Here is a 27,556-nt window from a genome sequence, read left to right as displayed (position 1 = left end):
GGGTACCAGATGAGTATAAATTGATTGACCAAGTAGCCGCAGGTTTTGAATCTTCATTTTGCTGGTGGTGCACAATTAATAAAAATGTTGACAGAATCAATTATGTCCATTTTAATGTTCAAAAATTAGGCAATTGGACACAACAAGGTTTTGAGGCGGTGCATGGCCAGTTGGCTGCGACCTCTCTCATGGCTTTCCAAAATCGTATTGCTGTCGACATGCTCCTGGCTGAAAAAGGAGGAGTATGTGCTATGTTTGGTGAACAATGTTGTACCTTTATTCCCAACAATACAGCCACAGATGGCAGCTTGACTGTCGCCCTGGAAGGGTTACGAACTCTTAATGGCAAAATGAAGAGTCACTCAGGGGGTGGATACTTCAATGTGGGACTCTTGGATGGATGCGTTTGGTAAATATAAAACGCTTGTTTCTTCTATACTTGTATCCATCTCTGTTTTTGCGGCAATTCTAGTGCTTTGTGGATGCTGTTGCATTCCATGCATACGGACGCTGACAACCAGGATTATAACCACCGCTATTGATCCACATCCTGCAGATAACGGTCAGATGTTTCCTTTGCTTGCTATTGACGATGCTGACCAAGGATATCTGGATGATGAATAGCATTTAAGCTTTTTTGTCACGTCTCTTGTGAGACGTGAAGAGGGGGAATGTAAAACTTTATCTTCTGATAAAGTTTTCCCTATTTTGCCAAATTGCAGCATTTAAGCTTTATGTCACGTCTCTTGTGAGACGTGAAGAGGGGGAATCAAAACTTTATCTTCTGATAAAGTTTTCCCTATTTTGCCAATTACACTGTTAGCTTGTGTCACGTCTTAAGTTTTCCTTCTTTACTGTTACTTGGTCACGTCTCTGGGGAGACGTGAAGAGAGGGATTTGTCGTAGTAAATATATTATGTTATAGCTTGGTCTGACTAAAATCATGTGCATGACCCATCTTGTGTTGGGGCTTCGTATTTAATACAATTATCTGATATCTCCCTACGAGGTTGACGAACGGGTCCGTGCACGCTATTTACAGATATCTTTACCTCTGAATAAACTGCCTCATATTATACAATTATCCACCTTGTCCGAAAGTCTCTACTTGGTCTCCGTTCTCCAGTAAACTTGTGATCATCAACAGTCCACATACTTTTGTATATATAGTATATAAATATATATATATATATATATTTTTTTTTTTACAACAAACTAGTCATTGGGTAAATAGCTTTATTGTCTCAAATTTGGATTACAGTGGCTGAATCATAAAATGGATTCTATTTCTATGGGCTGATATTTGTTTTTACCCTCTTCAGTTGAACTACCACATTATTGTGAAGGGCACCCCCTAGTGTTTCTTCAGCAGACTGCGAATGCTCTGTCTATGTACTTCTTCGTGACAGCCAGGGAGGGGGAAGCAGAGAACTGTAAGCTAAGGATCCATCTTAAAGAGAAAATACGAAATAGAGCCCCAGGTTTATCCCTCAATAGCTGTATATTTTCCGCGTGATCCGTGCCAGGGAGGCCGAGGAGGGGGCTGTGTCATCGTCTGTAGGATGTCCCGACATGAGGGTATGTGAAAAATAGACGTCCATAGCGTCGCAGACTGAGCACTGAAGCTTGCTAACTAGGTAGCTAGCTAGAAAGCTAACATTAGCTTCCTAGGGTTGGTCAGTGGGTTGCCATGTTTTGTATTGCAATGCATTGGACATGGCTCATGATGGCGGCCACCATGAATTTTCTCAACCTCCTGATTACTGAGTAGATTGCTGATTAGAACCAGGCTAATTCTTGTTAACGACAGTCTCCGGATTTATGAACAGTCATGTTTCAAATAAGTAATACTTTTATTGAGCGACCTTTTCTTATTCAAGCGAGTTCGCTCATGCTAGGTAGCTTGCTAACTATCTACCTAGCTAGCTAAACTGATGGTCCGACAGTCAGTTGCTATAGCCAGGATGTTAGCTAGCTAGCTTTCTTCAATGACAACGTCGTTAGCCTAGTAGTTAAGTGTCCAGGCTGGCATCTTTTTTTAGGAAGGGTGAATACGTGGTGTGTGTTGGTATGGCCACATATATTGTTTTCGTAGGTAGTTAGTTAACTGGTTATTTAACTGGACTTTGTGCTGAAATACTCCATGCCACCCAAGAAGGGTTTGATCACTGAATGCACTGTCATCAAGGTAGTTTGAGGCCTCAGTCACAGTGGCCCAAACCTAACTAGGCAGCTAGCCAGCTAACTATCTAGCTAACCGTCTTCTACCTTCACTTAATTCACGTTATCTAACTACCTTTATTCTGGTGAAATTCATTAGCTAGTAAGCTAACTTATTGGATCCGTAGAGTATGCTAGCGAACTAACGTTAACTAGTATAATCAGCTGATGTTAGCTAGCTAAGTTAACCCTGTTAGAGCACGGTTTTGGAGAACACCCGGCCTTAACCTACTTGATGATATCTACTTAGACATCTCTGTCTGGCTTGCTACACTTGTTGGACTGTGTCATATTAGGTCTGGATGACTAGCCAGGTCTGGATCTTTTTCCTATAACGTTAGCTAACTAAGGATCTGTGCACATATGAAGGCCTGTCATGAAGTCAGTGTATGGTGAAAGTGTTCTCTGTCTCGCTGTCCCTCCATAGCTATATCAAAATGACATACAGGTTCCAAGTAGGATGTTTTCCTAAACAGCACACCTTTAGGTGTGACAGACACCAGGCCTCTGAAAACCACTTGAGAGTGTAGCAAGGGGTGTTTTATTCCATTAGTGCTTTGTTGTCATCAAGGATGGAAAGTCAAGTGCTGTTGTGTTATCCAGCAAGGGCAGATTCTCAATTTGAGAATTTGGAGAATCCAGACAATTGAATGATAGATTAGTACAGAAGTTCTCAGAAATGTCTGACTGGGTGTGTTCGTAAATTAATTCTGTCTATCTACTCCAATTTCAGAGCACTCTCGTCTGAGTATGCCAGAGCGCAGAATAACTGATGAATCTACGAACGCGCAACACCCGTTGAATATGACTGTTGTCAGTAAACGTCGGCAAAAAAACGTAATTAAATTGTTGCCAGCAGCACACCAACGCTCTATATCAGGGTTTCCCAAACTCGGTCCTGGGCCCCCCCCCCCGAGTGGAGTGCACGTTTTGGGGGGGAGGCAGGACCAGGACCAAGTTTGGGAAACCCTGCCTTAGATAACATGAAAACAGCCTAACCAGCTCAGCTAGGGCGAGTAAAATTGTCAGTGAGGTGTCCTCTCATTTGTGTCTGGAAGTAGCTAGCAAGCTAGCCAACTTTAGCCAGTTAGCTTGGGTGCTTGACTGCCGTTGTTAGGTCAGAACGCTCGGATCAACCCTACCCCTCGGCCAGAGCGTCCAGTGTGCGCTCTGAACGCTCCAAGAGCGAACCGCTCTGAATTTACAAACGGGACAATCTGACAACGCTCTGAATTTACGAATGGACAATCTGACAACTCTCTGAATTTACGATCACCCAGAGCGCACTCTGGCACTCCAGAGTGAATTTACGAACACACCCTAAATGTGAGCAATGAACAGCAGCATAGCCTAACCTTTTTCAGTTTCACTACTTTGTATCTGGCTTTGTCAGTGGCCGAAGGAGGGACATGTGTCAAATGCCTTGGCTTTATGACAGCGGTGAAATGGTCTCATATCAGCAGCAGTATCAAAGTGGAGGTGGTGGTTATAGCAGTTTACATAGTGCCTGTCTGAAGGAGGAAATGACCATGTGTGTATCAGTACAGTAGCACAGCAATCCACCACTTGATATGATGATAGAGAAAAACCACGGAGGGTCAGCTAGAGGACAGTTTGGTGTCTTTTATGTTTCTTTAATTGTCACTTTGTCTATACACTGTTTCTGTTCTCCTGATCATCTCTTGCCTGTCCATCTGCTGTTTAGGCCTGCTTAATTTACTGCATTGTGATCTAAAGGTCTGTTTTGCGTTTGCATTTATTGCCCAAGCAACAACAAATGCAAAATAATGCGTACAAATGCATGAGAACCGGATAAGATGGGCCCCTATTATTCTGTGCTAGCCAGTTACACACAGCATTCGTTAATGACTTGCTATTGACATTCGGTGGATTAGAAAAATTCCTCTCCATTCGCATTTGTGGATAAGTGCCAATGCCAAGCACATGCTGATGAGGGTCAGCCAGCGTAGGACCAGACTGTAATCTTTCTTTCTCTCTTTCTGATTGTCTGCACACAGTGTCCTACGACACAACGCTAATGGGCAATTAGCCTATACATTTTGACATTCAATCCTCCCCCTTGTTTTGCAGGTGTGAGCTGTGACGCGTGTTTAAAAGGGAACTTCAGAGGGCGCCGGTACAAGTGTTTAATTTGCTACGACTACGACCTGTGCGCGTCGTGCTACGAGAGCGGAGCCACCACAACGAGACACACGTCGGAGCACGCCATGCAGTGTATATTAACCAGGATAGACTTTGGTAAGCACGCCATGCAGTGTATATTAACCAGGATAGACTTTGGTAAGCACGCCATGCAGTGTATATTAACCAGGGTAGACTTTGGTAAGCACGCCACGCAGTGTAGATTAACCAGGGTAGACTTTGGTAAGCACGCCATGCAGTGTATATTAACCAGGGTAGACTTTGGTAAGCACGCCACGCAGTGTATATTAACCAGGGTAGACTTTGGTAAGCACGCCACGCAGTGTAGATTAACCAGGGTAGACTTTGGTAAGGATGACACGCAGATTAAACATGTTACATTATGAGAAGGGACAGGAGTTTTTTCCTGACCACGTGACCCAGCAGGGCTATCTTGAAGTTCTTCCTGGTCAGGTGGCCCAGCAGGGCTGTCTTGTAGTTCTTCCTGGTCAGGTCATTAGATTTTTGATGATCCTTCTGCTTTCAGTGTATTTGCGTGGTGAGATATATATATATATATATTTTTTTTTTGTCTTTGTTTTCTGCCTTATGCGCGTTGAGCATGTGAAATGTGCTCTACAAATTCAATATGATTATTATTTGATATAAGACGTTTGTTGTGTTATGGTGATGGTGGTGTGGATTGTTTTGCTTTGCAGACCTGTATTACGGCGGCGAGGCTTTCTCAGTAGAGCAGCCCCAGAGCTTTTCCTGTCCGTACTGTGGTAAAATGGGCTACACAGAGACATCCCTACAGGAGCATGTCACCTCAGAGCATGCAGAGACTTCCACAGAGGTGGTAAGTGGGGGATATCATCCTAGTGTTTCATCTAGCTTCACTAAGACAGGAGAGTCTGGTCCCTCAGTCTTGCTCTGTTACCCTTCTGCCTGAAAAAATGTGGCCTCCATTGGTTTCAATATAATGTTTCTAGGGGAAACATTGCATCCAATGACATCTCATACATCCAACTTGGATTCCAGGGCTCATGGAAGCAGTAATGCAATTCTCAAATAATTATTTTTTACAACTGATGCTTGTGAATGGTCAGTTGAATATATCCAGAGGGTGCTTACTGCTTTCTTCATTTCAGATCTGTCCAATATGTGCTGCGTTGCCGGGCGGGGACCCCAATCATGTGACTGACGACTTTGCTGCTCATCTCACACTTGAACACCGAGCACCTAGAGACTTAATATCCTTTTACGCAGCTCTACTCTGTGTGTGTGTGTGTGTGTGTGTGTGTGTGTGTGTGTGTGTGTTATGTGTATGTGTGCGCCTACCTGCCTCTGAGTGTATACACCTCTGTGGATGTGATTACTATACACCTCTGTGGATGTGATTACTATACACCTCTGTGGATGTGATTACTATACACCTCTGTGGATGTGATTACTATACACCTCTGTGGATGTAATTACTATACACCTCTGTGGATGTTATTATTCCAGTTACTAGCGAACCCCTTGATCTGTGCTCCTTAACCCACTGTGTTTACGATGAGTCCAGTGGCGTCCGGCACGTGCGTCGGATGTTCCACCATGGTCGCGGGCTGGGCGGTCCTAGGGCACGCAGGACCAACATGCACTTTACTAGCAGCTCCACCGGGGGGCTCTCCTCTTCACAGAGCTCCTCTTACTCCCCCAGTAACAGGGAAGCCATGGACCCCATAGCAGGTGAGCAGTGCACCTGGTCTGACCAGTCTGTCTGTCTGTCAGTATAATTGCAAACAGGCTCTTCCTCATAGAAATGGATAAGAGAATGTACAGTTTCTCCCCTCTTCTGGCTCCTATGTGCTGGGTATTTGGGTAGAACTGGCCCTGTCGGTGTAGACTACAGTCTGTTTTACTTGGTTACTCATGGAGTCATTTGACTATTCATTTCACTTCTTTTATCTCTCCATGAGACTGCATGGCTCCTGTCTCCAATGTCGTATAACCTGCAAACACAGTGTAATGTCTCTTGTCAAAAGCTCTGTGACTCCCCTACAGTAGTATGGTGTCTCCCACCAACCTGTCTATACTGGAGAATGTTCATTTGACTGTCACCAAAAGAAACTCAAACACTTCTCTTCATCTGTCTCCCCTCCCCATTCCCACAGAGCTATTGTCTCAGCTGTCGGGCGTGCGGCGCTCGGCGGGCGGCCAGCTCAACTCGTCGGGCCCGTCTGCGTCTCAGCTGCAGCAGTTACAGATGCAGCTGCAGCTGGAGCGCCAGCAGGCCCAGGTGGCCCGGCAGCAGCTGGAGACGGCCAGGAACGCCACACGACGCTCTAACCCCGGCGGCAACATCAGCGCCACCATCCCACAGCCCAGCGCCGTCGCCAACTCTGCCGGCGTGGCCGAGAGCAATTCTATGGCCTCCCACAGCTCCCAGTTCCTGCTCACACGGTGAGTTGTCTACTCGTGGACAGAGCCTTCTACTTACTTTACTGTTTTTATAAATGGATCAAGGCTCTGCAGACTTGACATCTCAGGCCCTTCTGGCCTTCTACCACATTGTTACAGCTCCCAGGACCCGAGTTGTTCCTATGAACTCCCTGTGACGTGGTCTCTCCCTGCTCATTATCCTCCTGGTGTCTTCCACCCCCCTACATGGTATCTCCCACAGACAGTGTCTCCCACCCCTCTACATGGTGTCTCCCACAGACATGGTGTCTTCCTCCCCCCTACATGGTGTCTCCCACCCCCCTACATGGTATCTCCCAAAGACATGGTGTCTTCCATCCCGCTACATGGTATCTCCTGCAGACATAGTGTCTCCCACCCCCCTACATGGTGTTTCCCACAGACATGGTGTCTTCCACCCCGCTACATAGTATCTCCCACAGACATGATGTCTTCCACCCCCCTACATGGTGGGGGAGATATCATGTAGGGGGGTGGGAGACACAATGTCTGTGGGAGATACCATGTAGGGGGGTGGGAGACACCATGTCTTTGGGAGATACCATGTCTGTGGGGTGGGAGACACCATGTCTGTGGGGTGGGAGACACCATGTCTGTGGGGTGGGAGACACCACGTAGGGGGGTGGGAGACACCATGTCTGTGGGGTGGGAGACACCATGTAGGGGGGTGGGAGATACCATGTAGAGGGGTGGGAGACACCATGTCTGTGGGAGATACCATGTAGGGGGGTGGGAGACACCACGTAGGGGGGTGGGAGACACCATGTCTGTGGGGTGGGAGACACCACGTCTGTGGGGTGGGAGACACCACGTAGGGGGGGTGGGAGACACCACGTAGGGGGGTGGGAGACACCACGTAGGGGGGTGGGAGACACCATGTAGGGGGGTCGGAGATACCATGTAGAAGGGTGGGAGACACCATGTCTGTGGGAGATACCATGTAGGAGGGTGGAAGACACCATGTCTGTGGGAGACACCATGTAGGGGGGTGGAAGACACCATGTCTATCTCCCATAGACATGGTGTCTTCCACCCGCTACATGGTATCTGCCACAGACATGGTGTCTCCGACCCCCCCCTACATGGTGTCTCCCACAGACATGGTGTCTCCCACCCCCTACATGGTGTCTCCCACCCCCCTACATGGTATCTCCCAAAGACATGGTGTCTCCCACCCCACAGACATGGTGTCTCCCACCCCCCTACATGGTGTCTCCCACCCCCTACATGGTATCTCCCACAGACATGGTGTCTCCCAGCCCCCTACATGGTATCTCCCACCCCCCCTACATGGTATCTCCCACAGACATGGTGTCTCCCACCCCCCTACGTGGTGTCTCCCACCCCACAGACATGGTATCTCCCACCCCCCTACATGGTATCTCCCACCCCCCTACATGGTATCTCCCACCCCCCTACATGGTATCTCCCATCCCCCTACATGGTATCTCCCACAGACATGGTGTCTCCCACCCCTCAACATGGTATCTCCCAAAGACATTGTCTCCCACCCCCCTACATGGTATCTCCCACAGACATGGTGTCTCCCACCCCCCTACATGGTATCGCCCATAGACATGGTGTCTTCCACACCCTACATGGTATCTCCCATCCCCCCTACATGGTATCTCCCACAGACATGGTGTCTCCCACCCCTCTACATGGTATCTCCCAAAGACATTGTCTCCCACCCCCTACATGGTATCTCCCACAGACATGGTGTCTCCCACCCCCTACATGGTATCGCCCATAGACATGGTGTCTTCCACCCGCTACATGGTATCTCCCACAGACATGGTGTCTCCGACCCCCCCCACATGGTGTCTCCCACCCCCCACATGGTGTCTCCCACCCCCTACATGGTGTCTCCCACCCCCTACATGGTGTCTCCCACCCCCCTACATGGTGTCTCCCACCCCCCTACATGGTGTCTCCCACCCCCCTACATGGTGTCTCCCACCCCCCTACATGGTGTCTTCCACCCCCCTACATGGTGTCTCCCACCCCCTACATGGTATCTCCCAGAAACATGGTGTCTTCCACCCGCTACATGGTATCTCCCACCCCCCCTACATGGTATCTCCCACAGACATTGTGTCTTCCACCCCCCTACATGGTGTCTCCCACAGACATGGTGTCTTCACCCTGCTACATGGTATCTCCCACAGACATGGTGTCTCCCACCCCCCTACATGGTATCGCCCATAGACATGGTGTCTTCCACCCCCTACATGGTATCTCCCATCCCCCTACATGGTATCTCCCACAGACATGGTGTCTCCCACCCCTCTACATGGTATCTCCCAAAGACATTGTCTCCCACCCCCCTACATGGTATCTCCCACAGACATGGTGTCTCCCACCCCCCTACATGGTATCGCCCATAGACATGGTGTCTTCCACCCGCTACATGGTATCTCCCACAGACATGGTGTCTCCGACCCCCCCCTACATGGTGTCTCCCACCCCCCTACATGGTGTCTCCCACCCCCCTACATGGTGTCTCCCACCCCCTACATGGTATCTCCCAGAAACATGGTGTCTTCCACCCGCTACATGGTATCTCCCACCCCCCCTACATGGTATCTCCCACAGACATTGTGTCTTCCACCCCCCTACATGGTGTCTCCCACAGACATGGTGTCTTCACCCTGCTACATGGTATCTCCCACAGACATGGTGTCTCCCACCCCCCTACATGGTGTCTTCCAAAGACATGGTGTCTCCCACCCCCCTACATGATATCTCCCACAGTCATGATGTCTTCCACCCCCCTACATGGTATCTCCCACAGACATGGTGTCTTCATCCCTCTACATGGTATCTCCCACAGACATGGTGTCTCCCACCCCCCTACATGGTGTGTCCCACCCCCCTACATGGTATCTCCCAAAGACATGGTGTCTCCCACCCCACAGACATGGTGTCTCCCACCCCCCTACATGGTGTCTCCCACCCCCTACATGGTATCTCCCACAGACATGGTGTCTCCCACCCCCCTACATGGTATCTCCCACCCCCCTACATGGTATCTCCCACAGACATGGTGTCTCCCACCCCCCTACGTGGTGTCTCCCACCCCACAGACATGGTATCTCCCACCCCCCTACATGGTATCTCCCACCCCCCTACATGGTATCTCCCACAGACATGGTGTCTCCCACCCCTCTACATGGTATCTCCCAAAGACATTGTCTCCCACCCCCCTACATGGTATCTCCCAGAAACATGGTGTCTTCCACCCGCTACATGGTATCTCCCACCCCCTACATGGTATCTCCCACAGACATTGTGTCTTCCACCCCCCTACATGGTGTCTCCCACAGACATGGTGTCTTCACCCTGCTACATGGTATCTCCCACAGACATGGTGTCTCCCACCCCCCTACATGGTGTCTTCCAAAGACATGGTGTCTCCCACCCCCCTACATGATATCTCCCACAGTCATGATGTCTTCCACCCCCCTACATGGTATCTCCCACAGACATGGTGTCTTCCATCCCTCTACATGGTATCTCCCAAATACATGGTCTCTTTCACCCCCCTACATGGTGTGTCCCACCCCCCTACATGGTATCTCCCAAAGACACGGTGTCTTCCACCCGCTACATGATATCTCCCACCCCCCCTACATGTTATCTCCCACAGACATTGTGTCTCCCACCCCCCTACATGGTATCTCCCACAGACATGGTGTCTTCACCCTGCTACATGGTATCTCCCACAGACATGGTGTCTCCCACCCCCCTACATGGTTTCTCCCAAAGACATGGTGTCTCCCACCCCCCTACATGATATCTCCCACAGTCATGATGTCTTCCACCCCCCTACATGGTATCTCCCACAGACATGGTGTCTCCCACCCCCCTACATGGTATCTCCCACAGACATGGTGTCTCCCACCCCCCTACATGGTGTCTCCCACAGACATAGTGTTTTCAGCCTGCTACATGGTATCTCCCAAAGACATGGTGTCTTCACCCCCCTACATGGTGTCTCCCACAGACATGGTGTCTTTCACCCCCCTACATGGTGTCTCCCACAGACATGGTCTCTTCCACACCCCTACATGGTGTCTCCCACAGACATGGTCTCTCCCACCCCCCTACATGGTATCTCCCACCCCCCTACATGGTATCTCCCACAGACATTGTGTCTCCCACCCCCCTACATGGTATCTCCCAAAGACATGGTGTCTTCCACCTGCTACATGGTATCTCCCACCCCCCCTACATGGTATCTCCCACAGACATTGTGTCTCCCACCCCCCTACATGGTATCTCCCACAGACATGGTGTCTTCCACCCCCCTTCATGGTGTCTCCCACAGACATGGTGTCTTCACCCTGCTACATGGTATCTCCCACAGACATGGTGTCTCCCACCCCCTACATGGTGTCTCCCACAGACATGGTGTTTTCAGCCCGCTACATGGTATCTCCCAAAGACATGGTGTCTTCACCCCCCTACATGGTGTCTCCCACAGACATGGTGTCTTCCACCCCGCTACATGGTATCTCCCACAGACATGGTGTCTCTCATCCCTCTACATGGTATCTCCCAAAGACATGGTGTCTTTCACCCCCCTACATGGTGTCTCCCACAGACATGGTCTCTTCCACCCCCCTACATGGTGTCTCACACAGACATGGTCTCTTCCACCCCCCTACATGGTGTCTCCCACCCCCCTACATGGTATCTCCCAAAGACATGGTGTCTTCCACCCGCTACATGGTATCTCCCACCCCCCCTACATGGTATCTCCCACAGACATTGTCTCCCACCCCCCTACATGGTATCTCCCACAGACATGGTGTCTTCCACCCCCCTACATGGTGTCTCCCACAGACATGGTGTCTTCACCCTGCTACATGGTATCTCCCACAGACATGGTGTCTCCCACCCTCCTACATGGTGTCTCCCAAAGACATGGTGTCTTCCACCAGCTATATGATGTCTCCCACAGACATGGTGTATTCACCCCCCTACATGGTGTCTCCCACATACATGGTTTCTCCCACCGCTCGACATGGTGTCTCCCACCCCTCGACATGGTGTCTCCCACCCCTCTACATGGTATCTCCCACCCCCCTACATGGTATCTCCCACAGACATGGTGTCTCCCTTCCCTCTACATGGTATCTCACAAAGACATGGTGTCTTCACCCCCCTACATGGTGTTTCCCACAGACATGGTGTCTTCCACCCCGCTACATGGTATTTCCCACAGACATGGTGTCTTCACCCCGCTACATGGTATCTCCCAAAGACATGGTGTCTTCACCCCCCTACATGGTGTCTCCCACAGACATGGTGTCTCCCACCCCCCTACGTGGTGTCTCCCACCCCCCTACATGTTATCTCCCACAGACATGGTGTCTCCCACCCCCCCTACGTGGTGTCTCCCACCCCCCTACGTGGTGTCTCCCACCCCACAAACATGGTGTCTCCCACCCCGCTACATGGTTTCTCCCACAGACATGGTGTCTTCCACCCCGCTACATGGTATCTCCCACAGGCATGGTGTCTTCCACCCCCCTACATGGTGTCTCCCACAGACATGGTGTCTCCCATCCCCCTACGTGGTGTCTCCCACCCCCCTACGTGGTGTCTCCCACCCCCCTACGTGGTGTCTCCCACCCCCCTACGTGGTGTCTCCCACCCCCCTACGTGGTGTCTCCCACCTCACAGTCTGTTCTCTCAGCACCCACAGGCCTACCCAGGTCTCTTCTCTCACTACCTAGAACCATCTCTCCCATCACTCTGCACTCCCACTTCCTCCACGTAGTCCCTCTGGTCTGTGTTAACCAGGTACCCTCCTCTCTGTCCTCCTACAGGTTGAATGAGCCCAAGATGTCGGAGGTGGAACGGCAGGCGCTGGAGGGTGAGCGTGCCGACCGCAGCCTGTTTGTCCAGGAGCTGCTGCTGAGCACGCTGATGCGCGAGGAGAGCTCCTCTTCGGACGAGGATGAGCGGCGAGACTTTGCCAGCTTCGGGGCCATGGGCTGCGTGGATATCATGCCTTTAGACGTGGCCCTGGAGAACCTCATCCTCAGGGAGAGTGGTACTGGCGGTTACAACAGCAGCTGTAGGAGCTCTAAGGAACCTCCACCGCCTCCTCTTTGATGTAATCCCAGCACCACGCAGACTTTGTCCTCTGTGCTGCCACTGCCAGTGACGGGCGGGCGGGGCAGCAGGCTGTTTTTGGGTTTGTTTTTTGGTGATTGTAATTTCAGGCCTGTCACCTTTGTTACATTTGTGTACAACCATAAAAAAGTAGAGTGGGAGCGATTGGGGAAAGTGCAAGTGAATGAGTGTGCAGCGCCAAGCGAGAGATTGAGAGAAAATAAATCAATATATATAAATATATATCAAATGTTGATAATCAGTTCCACATAACTATTTTTTTCCTTTAGCAGGTAAGCATTAGGTAGACGTGGCAGATCTCTCTTCCTGTTCTCATGCAAAAGGCTCTCCTTATAAATACCCCACATTCAAAACCTGAAGAGGAATCAGACACCAAATGGTGAAGCTGCTGTGTGTATTTATGACTTAACAAATAAAAAGTGCTTGGATGGTAAACTACTGCATGAGGTTCTTTGGAGCGTGCATGACTTTTAATGACCTCATCATTAAAAAGGGAGAGAGAAAAATATCCCAAAGCTTTCTCTCGTCAACCATTTTAAACGGTTACTTGAAACATAATTGAGTTTTTCAGAAAAATGTAATATCGCAAAAAAACGTCAATAATTTTTGTTTTATTTTAAATAGAAAAACACTACCTATTGGAATCTGCAGTAGCTTTAAAAAGAAAACAATGCAATGTGTTTATCTCTCAGCTCCGGTTGGTCCTTCCCTCTCTGTGACATCGTCTGAATATAACAACAACTTGCTGCACTAACGGCAAAACTCAAGAGAAACTCGAGACGTCTGCATTCACATAGCAGATAAAATAATACAATACTAGGAGCAGAAAAACATTTTTCCTAGATGTTGATGTTTTAGTGACAAGCTGTGTGTAACCACCAGATGTTGTTTCTAATTTATGCACCTGTACAGAAGAACTAGTCTCCCATTCTCATCGATCGCACTCTACTCTTCTCCATCTCTCTGCTTCTGTAGGCCCAGACTCCCTAAGTTAATTTGTATTACTTTCTTTGTTGAGGAAGGGGAGCTCGAGACTTTCCACATTGCAGGCATTGTTTTTTGTTTGACTGAAAAAAAAAAAATTCCACATTTTTTTAATTTCAGGTAAGGATAGCACCTTCTATTTATTCTTTTTGTTTCTCTGATTCTTTTAAGCCTTGTAATGAATCATGCCACCGCCATGCCTATACTCTTATCCTCTATGTAAAATACAATGAGATGTATATTGAATTTGTGCGTTAACTTTCATAATGGTTCTAGGACATGGGCAGACTTTGTTTTTTTAAATGTACATTTAGAATACTACAATAAACTGCGCACAGCTTTTGATGAAACCAAGCCCCTCCCTCTTGATCTTTGTGATGATGTCTTATTCGGCTACTGTATAGGGCTCTTCACTACTGAGCTGAGCCGAGCCAAGCTGTACTGAGCTGGCCTGATTACGCATCCACCATAGTTGCTGGAACTGTGCTGGAAAGGACAATGTGAAAAGGAAAATATCCAACCCTTACCCAGTACAGTTTGGTTCCGGTCTGCTAGTGTGAAAAGGGTATATGGGTCACCATGTGCTAGGCTTTAAAGGGATACTGCGAGATTCTGGGAAGTAAGCCATGTTCTACTTCCCAGTGTCAGGTGAACTTGTGGATACCATTTTTATGTCTCTGCGTGCAGTATGAAGGAAGTTAGAGGTCGTTTTGCGAGCCAATACTAACTAGAGTTGGGCAATGACTGGACGTCTACAGGTAAAGTAGCATACTCCACAGTATCTAAAATTGTATTTAGGTAGAAAAATGGCTTAATTGCCAAAATCTCGCAATATCCCTTTTTAAGGAGTTATTTTATCTAACTGGGTGTGTACCAAACAGGGTTACAAAAACAAGGCTCAACAAAATACTACTGTGCAGCACCAACTTCCCTGGTCCTAAAGACCAGTGGACAATGGACCCTGTGTACTTTGACCTCTCACCTCTACCTATGCACATCAATGGCTGCACCTTTTTACTACTAGAATGACTGAGCAGTGAGCAACACACTGCACTCACTATGGAGACAAATAGCCCCTGGTGCATATGAACACAGCCCAACCCATGTCCTACAAACAAGGCTGTGCCTGTAGACAGCTGTTTCCCTGGACCTGCATACTACACAGAGATTTGTTCAAACACAGTAGCTAGCTACATACTAACCGTGCTCAACTCTACCTGCATGGCATACAGTGCATTCGGAAAGTATTCAGACCTCTTGATGTTTTCCACATTTTGTTACGTTACAGCCTTATTCTAAAATTGATTTAATAATTTTTTCCCCTCATCAATCTACACAAAATACCCCATAATGACAAAGCAAAAACAGGTTTTAATTTTTTGTGTGCAAATGTATTATGCAAATATCTTATTTACATAAGTATTCAGACCCTTTGCAATGAGACTCGAATTTGAGCTCGGGTGCATCCTGTTTCCATTGATCATCCTTGAGATGTTTCTACAACTTGATTGGAGTCCACCTGTGGTACATTCAATTGATTGGACATGATTTGGAAAGGCACACACCTGTCTATATAAGGTCCCACAGTTGACAGTGAATGTCAGAGCAAAGACCAAGTCATGAGGTCAAAGGAATTGTCCGTAGAGCTCCAAGACAGGATTGTGTCGAGGCACAGATCTGGGAAGGGTACCAAAAAAGTTCTGCAGCATTGAAGGTCCCCAAGAACACAGTAGTCTCCATTATTCTTAAATGGAAGAAGTTTGGAACCAACTAAAGGACTCTCAGACCAGGAGAAACAAGATTCTCTGGTCTGATGAAACCAAGATTGCCAAGCGTCACGTCTGGAGGAAACCTGGCACCATCCCTACGATGAAGCATGGTGATGGCAGCATCATGCTGTGGGGATGTTTTTCAGCGGCAGGGACTGGGAGACTAGTTAGGATCGAGGCAAAGATGAACGGAGCAAAGTACAGAGAGATCCTTGATGAAAACCTGCTCCAGAATGCTCAGGACCTCAGACTGGGGTGAAGGTTCACCTTCCAACAAGACAACGACCCTAAGCACACAGCCAAGACAAAGCAGGGGTGGTTTCGGGACAAGTCTCTGAATGTCCTTGAGTGGCCCAGCCAGATCCCGGACTTGAACCCGATCGAACATCTCTGGAGAGACCTGAAAATAGCTGTGGAGCAACGCCCCCCCATCCAACCTGACAGAGCTTGAGAGGATCTGCAGAGAAGAATGGGATAAACTCCCCAAATACAGGTGTGCCAAGCTTGTAGCATCATACCCAGGAAGACTTGAGGCTGTAATCACTGCAAAAGGTGCTTCAACAAAGTACTGCGTAAAGGGTCTGAATACTTACAGTACCAGTCAAAAGTTTGGACACACCTACTCATTCAAGGGTTTTTCTTTATTTGTACTATTTTCTACATTGTAGAATAATAGTGAAGACATCAAAACTATGAAATAACACATGGAATCATGTAGTAACCAAAAAATTGTTAAACTAATCAAAATATATTTGAGTTTCTTCAAATAGCCACCCTTTGCCTTGATGACAGCTTTGCACACTCTTGGCATTCTCTCAACCAGCTTCATTAAGTAGTCACCTGGAATGCATTTCAATTAACAGGTGTGCCTTAAAAGTTAATTTGTGGAATTTATTTCCTTAATGCATTTGAGCCAATCAGTTGTGTTGTGAAAGGTAGGGGGGTATACAGAAGATAGCCCTATTTGGTAAAAGACCAAGTCCCTATTATGGCAAGAACAGCTCAAATAAGCAAAGAGAAACGACAGTCCATCATTACTTTAAGACATGAAGGTCAGTCAATATGGAACTTTGAAAGTTTCTTCAAGTGCAGTCGCAAAAACCATCAAGCGCTATGATGAAACTGGTTCTCATGAGGACCGCCACAGGAAAGGAAGACCCAGAGTTACCTCTGCTGCAGAGGATAAGTTCATTAGAGTTACCAGCCTCAGAAATTGCAGCCCAAATAAATGCTTCACAGAGTTCATGTAACAGACACATCTCAAAATCAACTGTTCAGAGGAGACTGTGTGAATCAGGCCTTCATGGTCGAATTGCTGCAAAGAATCCACTACTAAAGGACAACAATAATAAGAAGAGACTTGCTTGGGCCAAGAAACACAAGCAATGGACATTAGGCTGGTGAAATTTGTCCTTTGGTCTGGAGTCCAAATTTGAGATTTTTGGTTCCAACCACTGTGTCTTTGTGAGACACGGTGTGGGTGAACGGATGATCTCCGCATGTGTTATGGTGTGGGGGTGCTTTGCTGGTGACACTGTCTGTGATTTATTTAGAATTCAAGGCACACTTAACAAGCATGGCTACCACAGCATTCTGCAGCGATACGCCATCCCATCTGGTTTGGGCTTAGTGGGACTATCATTTGTTTTTCAAAAGGACAATTACCTAACACACCTCCAGGCTGTGTAAGGGCTATTTGACCAAGAAGGAGAGTGATGGAGTACTGCATCAGATGATCTGGCCTCAACAATCCCCCGACCTCAACCCAATTGAGATGGTTTGGGATGAGTCGGACCGCAGAGTGAAAGAAAAGCAGCCAACAAGTGCTCAGCATACAGTGGGGAGAACAAGTATTTGATACACTGCCGATTTTGCAGGTTTCCTACTTACAAAGCATGTAGAGGTCTGTAATTTTTATCATAGGTACACTTCAACTGTGAGAGACGGAATCTAAAACAAAAATCCAGAAAATCACATTGTATGATTTTTAAGTAATTAATTTGCATTTTATTGCATGACATAAGTATTTGATCACCTACCAACCAGTAAGAATTCCAGCTCTCACAGACCTGTTAGTTTTTCTTTAAGAAGCCCTCCTGTTCTCCACTCATTACCTGTATTAACTGCACCTGTTTGAACTCGTTACCTGTATAAAAGACACCTGTCCACACACTCAATCAAACAGACTCCAACCTCTCCACAATGGCCAAGACCAGAGAGCTGTGTAAGGACATCAGGGATAAAATTGTAGACCTGCACAAGGCTGGGATGGGCTACAGGACAATAGGCAAGCAGCTTGGTGAGAAGGCAACAACTGTTGGCGCAATTATTAGAAAATGGAAGAAGTTCAAGATAACGATCAATCACCCTCAGTCTGGGGCTCCATGCAAGATCTCACCTCGTGGGGCATCAATGATCATGAGGAAGGTGAGGGATCAGCCCAGAACTACACGGCAGGACCTGGTCAATGACCTGAAGAGAGCTGGGACCACAGTCTCAAAGAAAACCATTAGTAACACACTACGCCGTCATGGATTAAAATCATGCAGCGCACGCAAGGTCAAGACCTACAGGAAACGTATGATCTCTGTAATTGCAAACAAAGGTTTCTGTACCAAATATTAAGTTCTGCTTTTCTGATGTATCAAATACTTATGTCATGCAATAAAATGCAAATTAATTACTTAAAAATCATACAATGTGATTTTCTAGATTTTTGTTTTAGATTCCGTCTCTCACAGTTGAAGTGTACCTATGATAAAAATTACAGACCTCTACATGCTTTGTAAGTAGGAAAACCTGCAAAATCGGCAGTGTATCAAATACTTGTTCTCCCCACTGTATGTGGGAACTCCTTCAAGACTGTTGGAAAAGCATTCCAGGTGAAGCTGGTTGAGAGAATGCCAAGTGTGTGCAAAGCAGTCATCAAGGCAAAGGGTGGCTATTTGAAGAATCTCAAATATAAAACATTTTGATTTGTTTATCACTTTTTGGGTTACTACATGATTGCATGTGTTATTTAATAGTTTTGATGTCTTCACTATTATTCTACAATGTAAAAATAAAGAAAAACCCTTGAATGAGTAGGTGTGTCCAAACTTTTGACTGGTAGTGTATGTAAATGTTATATTTTAGTTTTTTTTTTAAATCAATTTTAGAATAAGGCTGTAACGTAACAAAATGTGGAAAAAGTCAAGGGTTCTGAATACTTTCCAAATGCACAGATCCTGTCCACTATTCTAAGGCCAGGATTCAATAATCTCAGTGGTAAACCGCGACAGCCGACAAACTCGTAGCTTTCCATAGATTTTTTTTTGTGGCGGTGTTTGGGGTGTAACCGTGTTGGAGCTGTCAAATCGGTGAGCTCTTGTGGTCATTGTCACGAAAACCACAGAAGTTCAGAACGAGAAAGTGTTATATAGAAATAATGACACTAAAATTGTTTTAAATAAATAGATTTAGGTGTAGATTAGGTTTACATCACACATTCCAGTATTCGAACTTGTAACGCGGCTGCATGGGATTTCTACTGTCTGCAATAGGTAACGCCAGGAGCTGCTTGTTGACTTCACAGCTCTATCACAGTTCACCCTCCGACACGCCTAAACAAGAGCAATGAAAAGCTATGTGTTTGTCGGCTTATGCGGGTGACCGCTGATCTGATTGAATCCTGGCCTAAATGACTGCAACTAAGGTCGTGTTCATTAGGGCACACTGTAGCAAAACGTTTTGCAATGGAAAACAAGTTTTATTTTTATTGGGCAAGTTCAGATAGAGAACCTCCCCGTTCCACTCTGTTTTGTGCCTAATGAAATCGACCAAGCACTACTCTGAGAAGAATTTGCCATTCCCAAATCTTAACTATAACTAGTTGGGGAGGAAATGTAAGAACTGGCCTAGGGACCACTGCATCCTGCTCAGCAAACACTACTGGTATTGATTCGACTGTGTATCATGACCTTTGCTACGGGCCAGCTGCCTTTGTCACTTAACTGTGTTAATTGTTAAATCCCAACGTTGCTCTTGGAATTTCTTTCATAAAACTGCGAGAGCTGGTTCTTTTAAAATAGCCACCAGACGCAATGGCAGGTGCACACATCAAGTATCAATCAACACTCTGCTAATATACTTTGCCTGTCTATCAGACAGAACAGAGAGCTGGGTCGTATTCAGTAGGCACAAAATGGAAGAAAGCTGTTCTTACCAGGGATGTACTATCTGAACAAAAAACATGTATTCGTTTTCTGTTGCAAAAACGTTTTGCTATGGTGTGCCATAATGAACACAACCCTGATGGTCGCGCAGGAGCAGTAAATCAATGTGAGTTATGAGGTGCATGGATCTGGTGAGGCTATTGTGGCTACTGGGGCACAATGACTGAAATGACCTCTGCCAGCAATTCCATGATAGATTGGGAGCATGCTATTGAATTCTGCTGCAGGTCGGTAGCCTACATGCAATATATCATGTGAATTGATTTGATGAGATATTTTTGGCATATATCCGGTTTACGATTTCACATGACTTGCTAACAATTGAACAGCTGCACAAAGACGCCCAGATCTCAGATGAAATTCAATCAGCTTGGTGTTCTATTAATTATTTAGATGTACACAACCTCATGGAACATAATGCCTGAGATTGGTATTGTAAAGTATTACTCATAGTGACATTCTGAAAGGAGACTTATTGTAAGACATACCACCTTTATTAAATGCACAGTGTTACAAGGAACAATTCCATTAACTGCAGAGAAGCTACTTGCATGATCCACAAAGCACAAAGCACAAAGAATTGATTGATAGAATTGACTGTCACGTAAGCGGTGAGATTGAATCTGCTGGGAGAAAAACACACACATACACACACCGCAGCTCAGGGGCATGACACTCGCAAACGTATGAATGCATACACTCTGACTCTCACGCAACATTCAGACAGCAAGTAAAACATGTTATCTGCACAGGGATGAAAAAAATGCTATTATGCTTTTTCATATTTACAAAATAGATTACATTCAAAAAAGGTCCCATCCCTTCTAGATTACATTCAAAATAATATACTATTATTAATATACTATTATTCATGATGCGAAGTCACAGTTATTAATCTGAAAGAAGACCAATAGGCCAGAGTCAGAGATAGACATGAGTGGTTGGGTGGTGAAATGATGGCCTCCGTCCCCATTGGTTCACCTGGTCGCTGGATTTGGTCCTTCGACGTTCCAGGTGACCTAGACACTATGGCCTTCTCACAGACAGACAGACAGACAGCATCACTCAGTCATAACCTCTATGGTCCTTCCACCAGATAGGAAAGCAGGGTGAGCTGGGATATAGGACTGAATTAGTTCCTTCTTCATAGAGAAAATACAGTTTTAAGAAATCTCTTCTCGAGTTCCAAAGTTCCACAAAAAAATTGGATAGTATTCTCAGTGATATTATGAACAAGCACAAATAAAGTATACATGTGTTTTTTTTAGCACAAATACATTTGTATTTACATATTGCCAGTGGCCCATAACACATTTTTGTCACACGTTTTTGACAAAGTACCTGTTTGAAACAGAATATACTATAGAACATACTATTAATTTTGACAAATATAAGAACTGTACAGAATGGAATGCAGATTACAGGCGATTCAGACTATTCAGAGCAGACACACATGACTATAATAGAGAACGGACTAAATACTGGAACTGGTCAAGACAGATCATGTGTGTCTGCATTCAAGACAGACCATGGTCGCCAAACAAATATGTACGCTTTTTCAGCGTTATGTTGCAGACAGTCCAACATAGCTGAGGGCAGATATTTGTGGGGTTCAGCGAAGAATGCAACAGTGATGATGGTGCTAATACAACAATGGAACTGACAGTGGCTCAAAGCATAGGACTTTGGGTGTGCACTTCTGACTCACTAAAGAGCATTATGAAGTGAATCTATTGCCTCAGCAACATTAATGCACTGGATTATCTCCATATCAAAAGCCAAAGGTTATGGGAACTGGGAGCTTATGTATTATCACTGATAAACGGTAGTGTAGAGCTCATGTTTATGAGTAAGAGTTAGGCCTAGATTCAATCCGATAGCCCCTTTTCGGCTATGCAAGTTAGCGCGGTAAAAACTGCAGATGTCGGCTCAATTGGAAATTACCGTTAAATGCCAACTGCGCTACAACGTGGATCTTCCGCGGTCCGGATTGAATCCTGGCCTTAGCCTACTCCAGTAAAGACATCATAGAGATAGAGAAAGACTTTCCATTGATATCACTGCAGAAACAATCTGATTTGAAACACCTTACATACAGACACACTTAGCAGAGCACTGGGACATTAATGGTCCTTTTCCATATTGACCCATCATCATAGGGAATGCATGATCACCATGAAGATTCAATCAAAAGCAGGGGAGATGGTAGTTGATAGGAAGTTGTTTAGGTAATCATATAGTGGTACATACTGTATGTAGGTCCTCTTACTTAGAAAAATAATCTGCCTCAACTCTGTCAGAGTTACCAAGTCATCACATCCCTGATAGGAGCTGTTCAGGAGGCCTCACAGCTCTACTGTACAACATGGGGGATCAGACTTAAGGTACTCTCACAACTGATCCTAACCATTGCAATAGCTTATAGGACAAGGATCATCAACTACACTGAACAAAAATATAAACTCAACATGTAAAGTGTTGGTCCAATGTTTCATGAGCTGAAATAAGAGATCCCAGAAATTGTCCATATGCACAAAAAGCTTATTTATCTCAAATTTTGTGCACAAAAAAGTTTACATCACTGTTAGTGAGAATTTCTCCTTTGCCAAGATAATCCATCCACCTGACAGGTGTAGCATATCAAGAGGCTGATTAAACAGCATGATCATTACACAGGTGAACCTTGTGTTGAGGACAATAAAAGGACACTCTAAAATGTGCAGTTTTGTCACACAACACAATGCCACAGATGTCTCAAGTTTTGAGGGAGCGTGCAATTGGTATGGTGACTGCAGGAATGTCCACCAGAGTTGTTGCCAGATAATTTAATGTTAATTTCTCTACCATAAGCCACCTCCAACATCGTTTTAGAGAATTTGGCAGTACATCCAACCGGCCTCACAACCGCAGACCACGTGTAACCACGCCAGACCAGGACCTCCACATCCGGCTTCTTCACCTGCGGGATCATTACATTTGACATTTTTTGTCATTTAGCAGACGCTCTTATCCAGAGCGACTTACAGGAGCAATTAGGGTTAAGTGCCTTGCTCAAGGGCACATCGACAGATTTTTCACCTAGTCGGCTCGGGGATTAGAACCAGCGACCTTTCGGTTACTGGCACAACGCTCTTAACCACTAAGCTACCTGAGACCAGCCACCCAGACAATGAAATTGAGGAGTATTTCTGTCTGTAATAAAGCCCTTTTGTGGAGAAAGATGCAGACGATACTTACAATAGTTTATCCACTCAGAAATCGACTGTTTGGAATTATGAATTTAAGATTTATTTTTGTTGTTCTTTTTGTTGGCTGGGCCTGGCTCCCAAGTTGGTAGGCCTATGCCCTCCCAGGCCCATCCATGGCTGCGCCCCTGCCCAGTCATGTGAAATTCATAGATTAGGTCCTAATGAATTTATTTCAATTGACTGATTTCCTTATATGAACTGTAACTCAATACAATCGTTGAAATTGTTGTATGTTGCATTTATATTTTTGTTCAGTATAGATTCAGCCGCGGGCTGATTTTTTCTTGAGCGGATGGTCAGAGGGCCGGAACATAATTACTAATAATTAGTAGACTACAAATTGACCGCAAGAAGCCCAGACCTTGCTTACGTTTGTATACGGTCACATATATTTCTGTATTATGCGTGGGAATACTTTGGAACAGATTTCCTAAATTCGACCCACGGCCGCCAGTTGGGGAACCCTGTTATATCAATCAATGTAAGATCACAGAATATCACATCCTGGTTCCGAATAATATGATATACATAATGGAAACAAGTAAATTAGTAATTTAAGAGCATAAATAGCTGAATAGGGCATTCTACCAGAAAACCCTAAGCTCATACTAAGAGCAGCGCCAATACTCGATTCCCCACAAATACAGCTGAAATAAATCAAATATCCTCAAAGGCAAAGTCCATCATTTCCTATCAGCTTCAATATACTGTAACATCTTATCACGACAACAACCTCAACAACAACATTTGAAAATGCAAAACAAACAGTGTAGTACAGTTACGGGCCGCCAATAGAATCATACGGTGGAGGATAAAAGGAATGTTCTAGCTAAGACATTGCTGGTGAATGTGCTCTTCACAAACAACAAAACAAAAAGACAATGTTATGCTATGCTCAACTTCCATACTGCTGTGATTTGAGTTGAGGCAACTTAAAGTTCCTCCATGTTCCAACTTAATACTGGGATATTTTTCACTGTGCTTTAGTTATCCAGTTAAGACTGTGACATGTGTAGCGCATTCTAACCACATTCAAAACACCAACACGTTCTACATGGAAATGGACAATGTCAGTAGCTAGCAAAATAGAATCAGATAGAAAATAACACTGATAATGAACCACAACCAGAAAACATTCATTTAAAAAAAGAAAATAATTCAGAAAAATGATTTATAAATATGGCATAGAGATGCCCATCTTTTAAAAGGTCAACCCTTATTTTTATAACATTGAAAAGTGTTTTCTTAATATGCACATATGTATATTAACACTCAAGGGATTAACAATGTTGGTTGTGTGGATGAATGGCTCTCGTTCTCTCTGGACTGAGGGTACCTACATAGAGACTTAACATAACATTCATAACCTTACATACTGCATTCATAAGCAGTACATTAGCATTTCATAACTACATGGGGAAAAAGCATTCATGTTATGCTTACATACTGCTTATGAATGTGGTATGTATATGTTATGAATGTGTTATGAAGTCATTATAAGTCCTGGGCTCTGGTTGGCCATGATGACAACAGAGTCCAATCACAAATCAAAATGTAAAGACGTGACGTAACATGAAAACAACAGAGTCAAGAGCCCCTGACATCAATTAGAAAGTTCTCACATCATAAAAATAGTCCATGACATCTATATAAGCGGTAAGCCTTACTTCATTGCACTGGGTTTAGTTTTCTTTGCACGTCTCAACTTTATATGTCGCTCCACATGAGATGTTCCTCCTCATGTTAGGTGGAAAAAGGAAAAGCTGTATCCATGTTGGCAAGTGTCCATACATTGTCCATGATGATTTTGACACGCAGTCATTTTCCCTTGGTTTATCACCAGCAAACACAGTGTACAAGAAGAGTACAATAATACAATGTACATTAAGGATCTGTTTCGCTGACCCAGATTAGGCCTACTCCTTGACTAAATTACAATTTAATCAAGATTACTGATCATTTGGTTTCAAGGACATTATTCAATTATTCTTTGACTATTATTAATCTTCATTTAAAAAGTCACAGTCACAGTCCAGTCCAGGAGTATGTAATTCAAGGTTAATTTATGTTCACGAAATCATATTTTTTGCTCTTGATGAACTAAACCAGAGTTGGGCCTACTCCTGGATTCTTTTAATCTGGGTTTGAGAAACGGGTCCTATGCGTTTTTTAAATGGAGAAGGAAAAGAAATCGCAATCAAATGTAAGGCTTTTGTCTATGTGATGAGGAGGCAGAAGCACAGTCAGCACCCGCACAAACACATACAGTATGCTCACACACGCGCACACACACACACACACGCACGCACACAACTCCACCCTCATTCCCACCCATACACAAACAGAGCCGACCAGACTCACTCAGCCCAGTATATCCAGGTAGACAGGCGAGGCCTTGGCCAGACTCTGGAGCAGGCTGTGAATCTCCTTGATGTTGAGTCTCATGTAGGGTTCTCTCTGCCAGCAGCTCAGCATCAGGTCGTACACCTCCTTTGGACAAGAACGCGGCCGCTGCAGCACGCGCCCCTGGGTGATGCACTCGATCACCTGTAGGGGGAGCACCACGGGTCACTACCACTGGTCGGTACTTTTTCAATTTAATTCAAATTAAATTTATTTATCCCCACAGGGGCAATTAAGGAAGGCATTGCTATGACAACAACAGCATCTAAACAAATGTGAGGTTCACCAAGGTGAACGTTTTTCAGACTCATAGACATATTAGCCCTGGTTTATATAATAGATTGTCTGGAAATATATATTCATAACGCATACATTTCAAATCTATATGGACAATACGAATGTGACCTACTGTAAATAAGATTTGAAAAAGAGATGACAGCAGAGTGATGTATTTGGAGATTTGTCAATAAATCTCATAATTGGAGGTCAGGTGCTATGGTTAGGGCCCTGTGTTTTGGGCTATCATGTCACATGACCTAAATGTTTTACCTTTATTTTAAGTTTTTTCCAGAAATGAGAATTACACCAAAAATGAAAGCAATTGTCTGAGGGTGGTGCCGGATGATCTGACATAAAAATGAAAGGGGACAGTTTGTTGAAAAAGCTTTAAATAAAATGTTAAAATCCAGGTCATGTGACATGACTGTCCAAAACACAGGGCCCTAGCTATGGTACCAGTGTAGTCAATATACTTTAGGAAAGGTTTGAGCTTGTGTCTCTGACCTTGTCATCTCGGTACCCAGAACCAAATCCCATCGAGTGCTGCTGTCTGTCATAAGAGACTACTGACCTCATTGTTGGAGAGCTGGTACCAGGGCTGCTTCCCATAGGTGAAGATCTCCCAGAGGACAACGCCTAGACTCCAGACGTCGCTCTCCGTGGTGAACCGCCGGTACATGATGCTCTCTGGAGGCATCCAGCGGATGGGCAGCATGGTGTGACCACCCACCTGGAAACAGACAAAGGATCCATCAGGAACCATCCAGGAAAACCACAGAGATGGTAAAATGAAGAAGAGATGATGAAGGTTGGAACAAACGGTAGTGAAGTAAAGAAACTACCCCCAAGAAGGAGTTAAACGGATAGGTGTTGTTGAGTCACTTCGCTCCACAAGGAGCTGAAAGGACTAAGTTTGTCAGGTCAGTAACCAACATACACGATAAGGCCATTGGTTAAAGGAAGAATATACAATATTCATGATAAGAACATGACATGTACACAAATGTGTATTGTGTGTGGGACTAGAGTTTTCGTGGAATGCAATGTCATGATGTGATATGTAAAAAAAATTGTATTTAAGCCCAACTTACACAATTCATTTTTTGCCTGTATTGGTATTAACAATCTTCTGCCATGGCTGATATTGACATCATGATTGTCAGTTTACGATAAGTGGCAAATCTTTCCATGTGTTGAGCCAAGTGCTGTTCAGCCGCATTCTTGGTCTTTCTATCTGTGTATTAGTGAGTGGGCCTATTCATATGCTGCTATCTGATTGGGGGATGATGGGTCTCAGTTACATTCATCTATTTTGTATTGATTCTCCCCAGGGAGGGCCAGTGAGCAGCAGAGGGTACTGTTGTCTACACAGACCCTAGGACTGGGGCTGACTGGGAGACAGAACATGTCTGGATCTAACAGTCAAATCATATTACTGGTTTAAGATTACTATCTGTAATGTCTGTAGCGTTGTCTATACTATTCTAGTGTAGGCTAGATAGTAGCAGATAGCCGTTAGCCTGGTCGTTTGTGCTTTAACTAGCCAATACCATGCCAGTTTAGCATTACAACAACAAAGGAGTTGGGTAAAGCAGAAACAGATTGGGCTAGCCTACCAGGCTATCTGCTATGGTAGACCATTTTTTCCTCACATTATATGAAATGGGTTCGATACTGGATAGAA

General features: G+C 45.4%; 2 protein-coding genes across 4 annotated transcripts in view; one reads left to right on the top strand and one right to left on the bottom strand.

The window, feature by feature from the left end:
* The first annotated feature begins 1,378 nt into the window (after window positions 1–1,378).
* Window positions 1,379–14,313, top strand: LOC121573523 (E3 ubiquitin-protein ligase KCMF1). Of its 3 annotated transcripts, none has more exons than XM_041885582.2 (7): window positions 1,379–1,578; window positions 4,312–4,479; window positions 5,082–5,221; window positions 5,514–5,615; window positions 5,919–6,096; window positions 6,522–6,810; window positions 12,666–14,313. In XM_041885582.2, the coding sequence occupies exons 1-7, from the start codon at window positions 1,563–1,565 to the stop codon at window positions 12,952–12,954; spliced, it is 1,182 nt and encodes a 393-aa protein (XP_041741516.1). In that variant the 5' UTR covers window positions 1,379–1,562; the 3' UTR covers window positions 12,955–14,313. The 3 variants fall into 3 exon arrangements, with proteins under 3 accessions (XP_041741516.1, XP_041741517.1, XP_045078473.1); XM_041885583.2 differs by lacking the exon at window positions 1,379–1,578 and adding an exon at window positions 1,714–1,844; XM_045222538.1 differs by lacking the exons at window positions 1,379–1,578; window positions 4,312–4,479 and adding an exon at window positions 4,489–4,521.
* Window positions 14,314–23,474: 9,161 nt separating this feature from the next.
* LOC121574532 (BDNF/NT-3 growth factors receptor-like) overlaps window positions 23,475–27,556 on the bottom strand; it is a 32,048-nt gene continuing 27,966 nt past the window's right edge. Inside the window, exons 17-18 of the mRNA XM_041887136.2 lie at window positions 26,444–26,602; window positions 23,475–25,737 (exon numbers count right to left, since the gene is read on the bottom strand). Of these exons, the coding sequence (XP_041743070.2) occupies window positions 25,552–25,737; window positions 26,444–26,602 (345 nt within the window). The 3' untranslated portion in view covers window positions 23,475–25,551. The remainder of the gene's footprint in view (window positions 25,738–26,443; window positions 26,603–27,556) is intronic.

This window comes from Coregonus clupeaformis, chromosome 9 (genome assembly GCF_020615455.1).
Source record: "Coregonus clupeaformis isolate EN_2021a chromosome 9, ASM2061545v1, whole genome shotgun sequence".
NCBI lineage: Eukaryota > Metazoa > Chordata > Actinopteri > Salmoniformes > Salmonidae > Coregonus > Coregonus clupeaformis.
Note: the sequence above shows the minus strand (reverse complement) of the source record. Positions and strands in the feature narration are given on the sequence as shown.

What these genes read in the sequence shown, in the direction of transcription:
- LOC121573523 (XM_041885582.2), top strand. An exon ending in AGCCATGGACCCCATAGCAG is followed by an intron (nt 6,097 to 6,521) that starts GTGAGCAGTGCA and finishes CCATTCCCACAG; the next exon opens with AGCTATTGTCTCAGCTGTCG. An exon ending in TCCCAGTTCCTGCTCACACG is followed by an intron (nt 6,811 to 12,665) that starts GTGAGTTGTCTA and finishes GTCCTCCTACAG; the next exon opens with GTTGAATGAGCCCAAGATGT.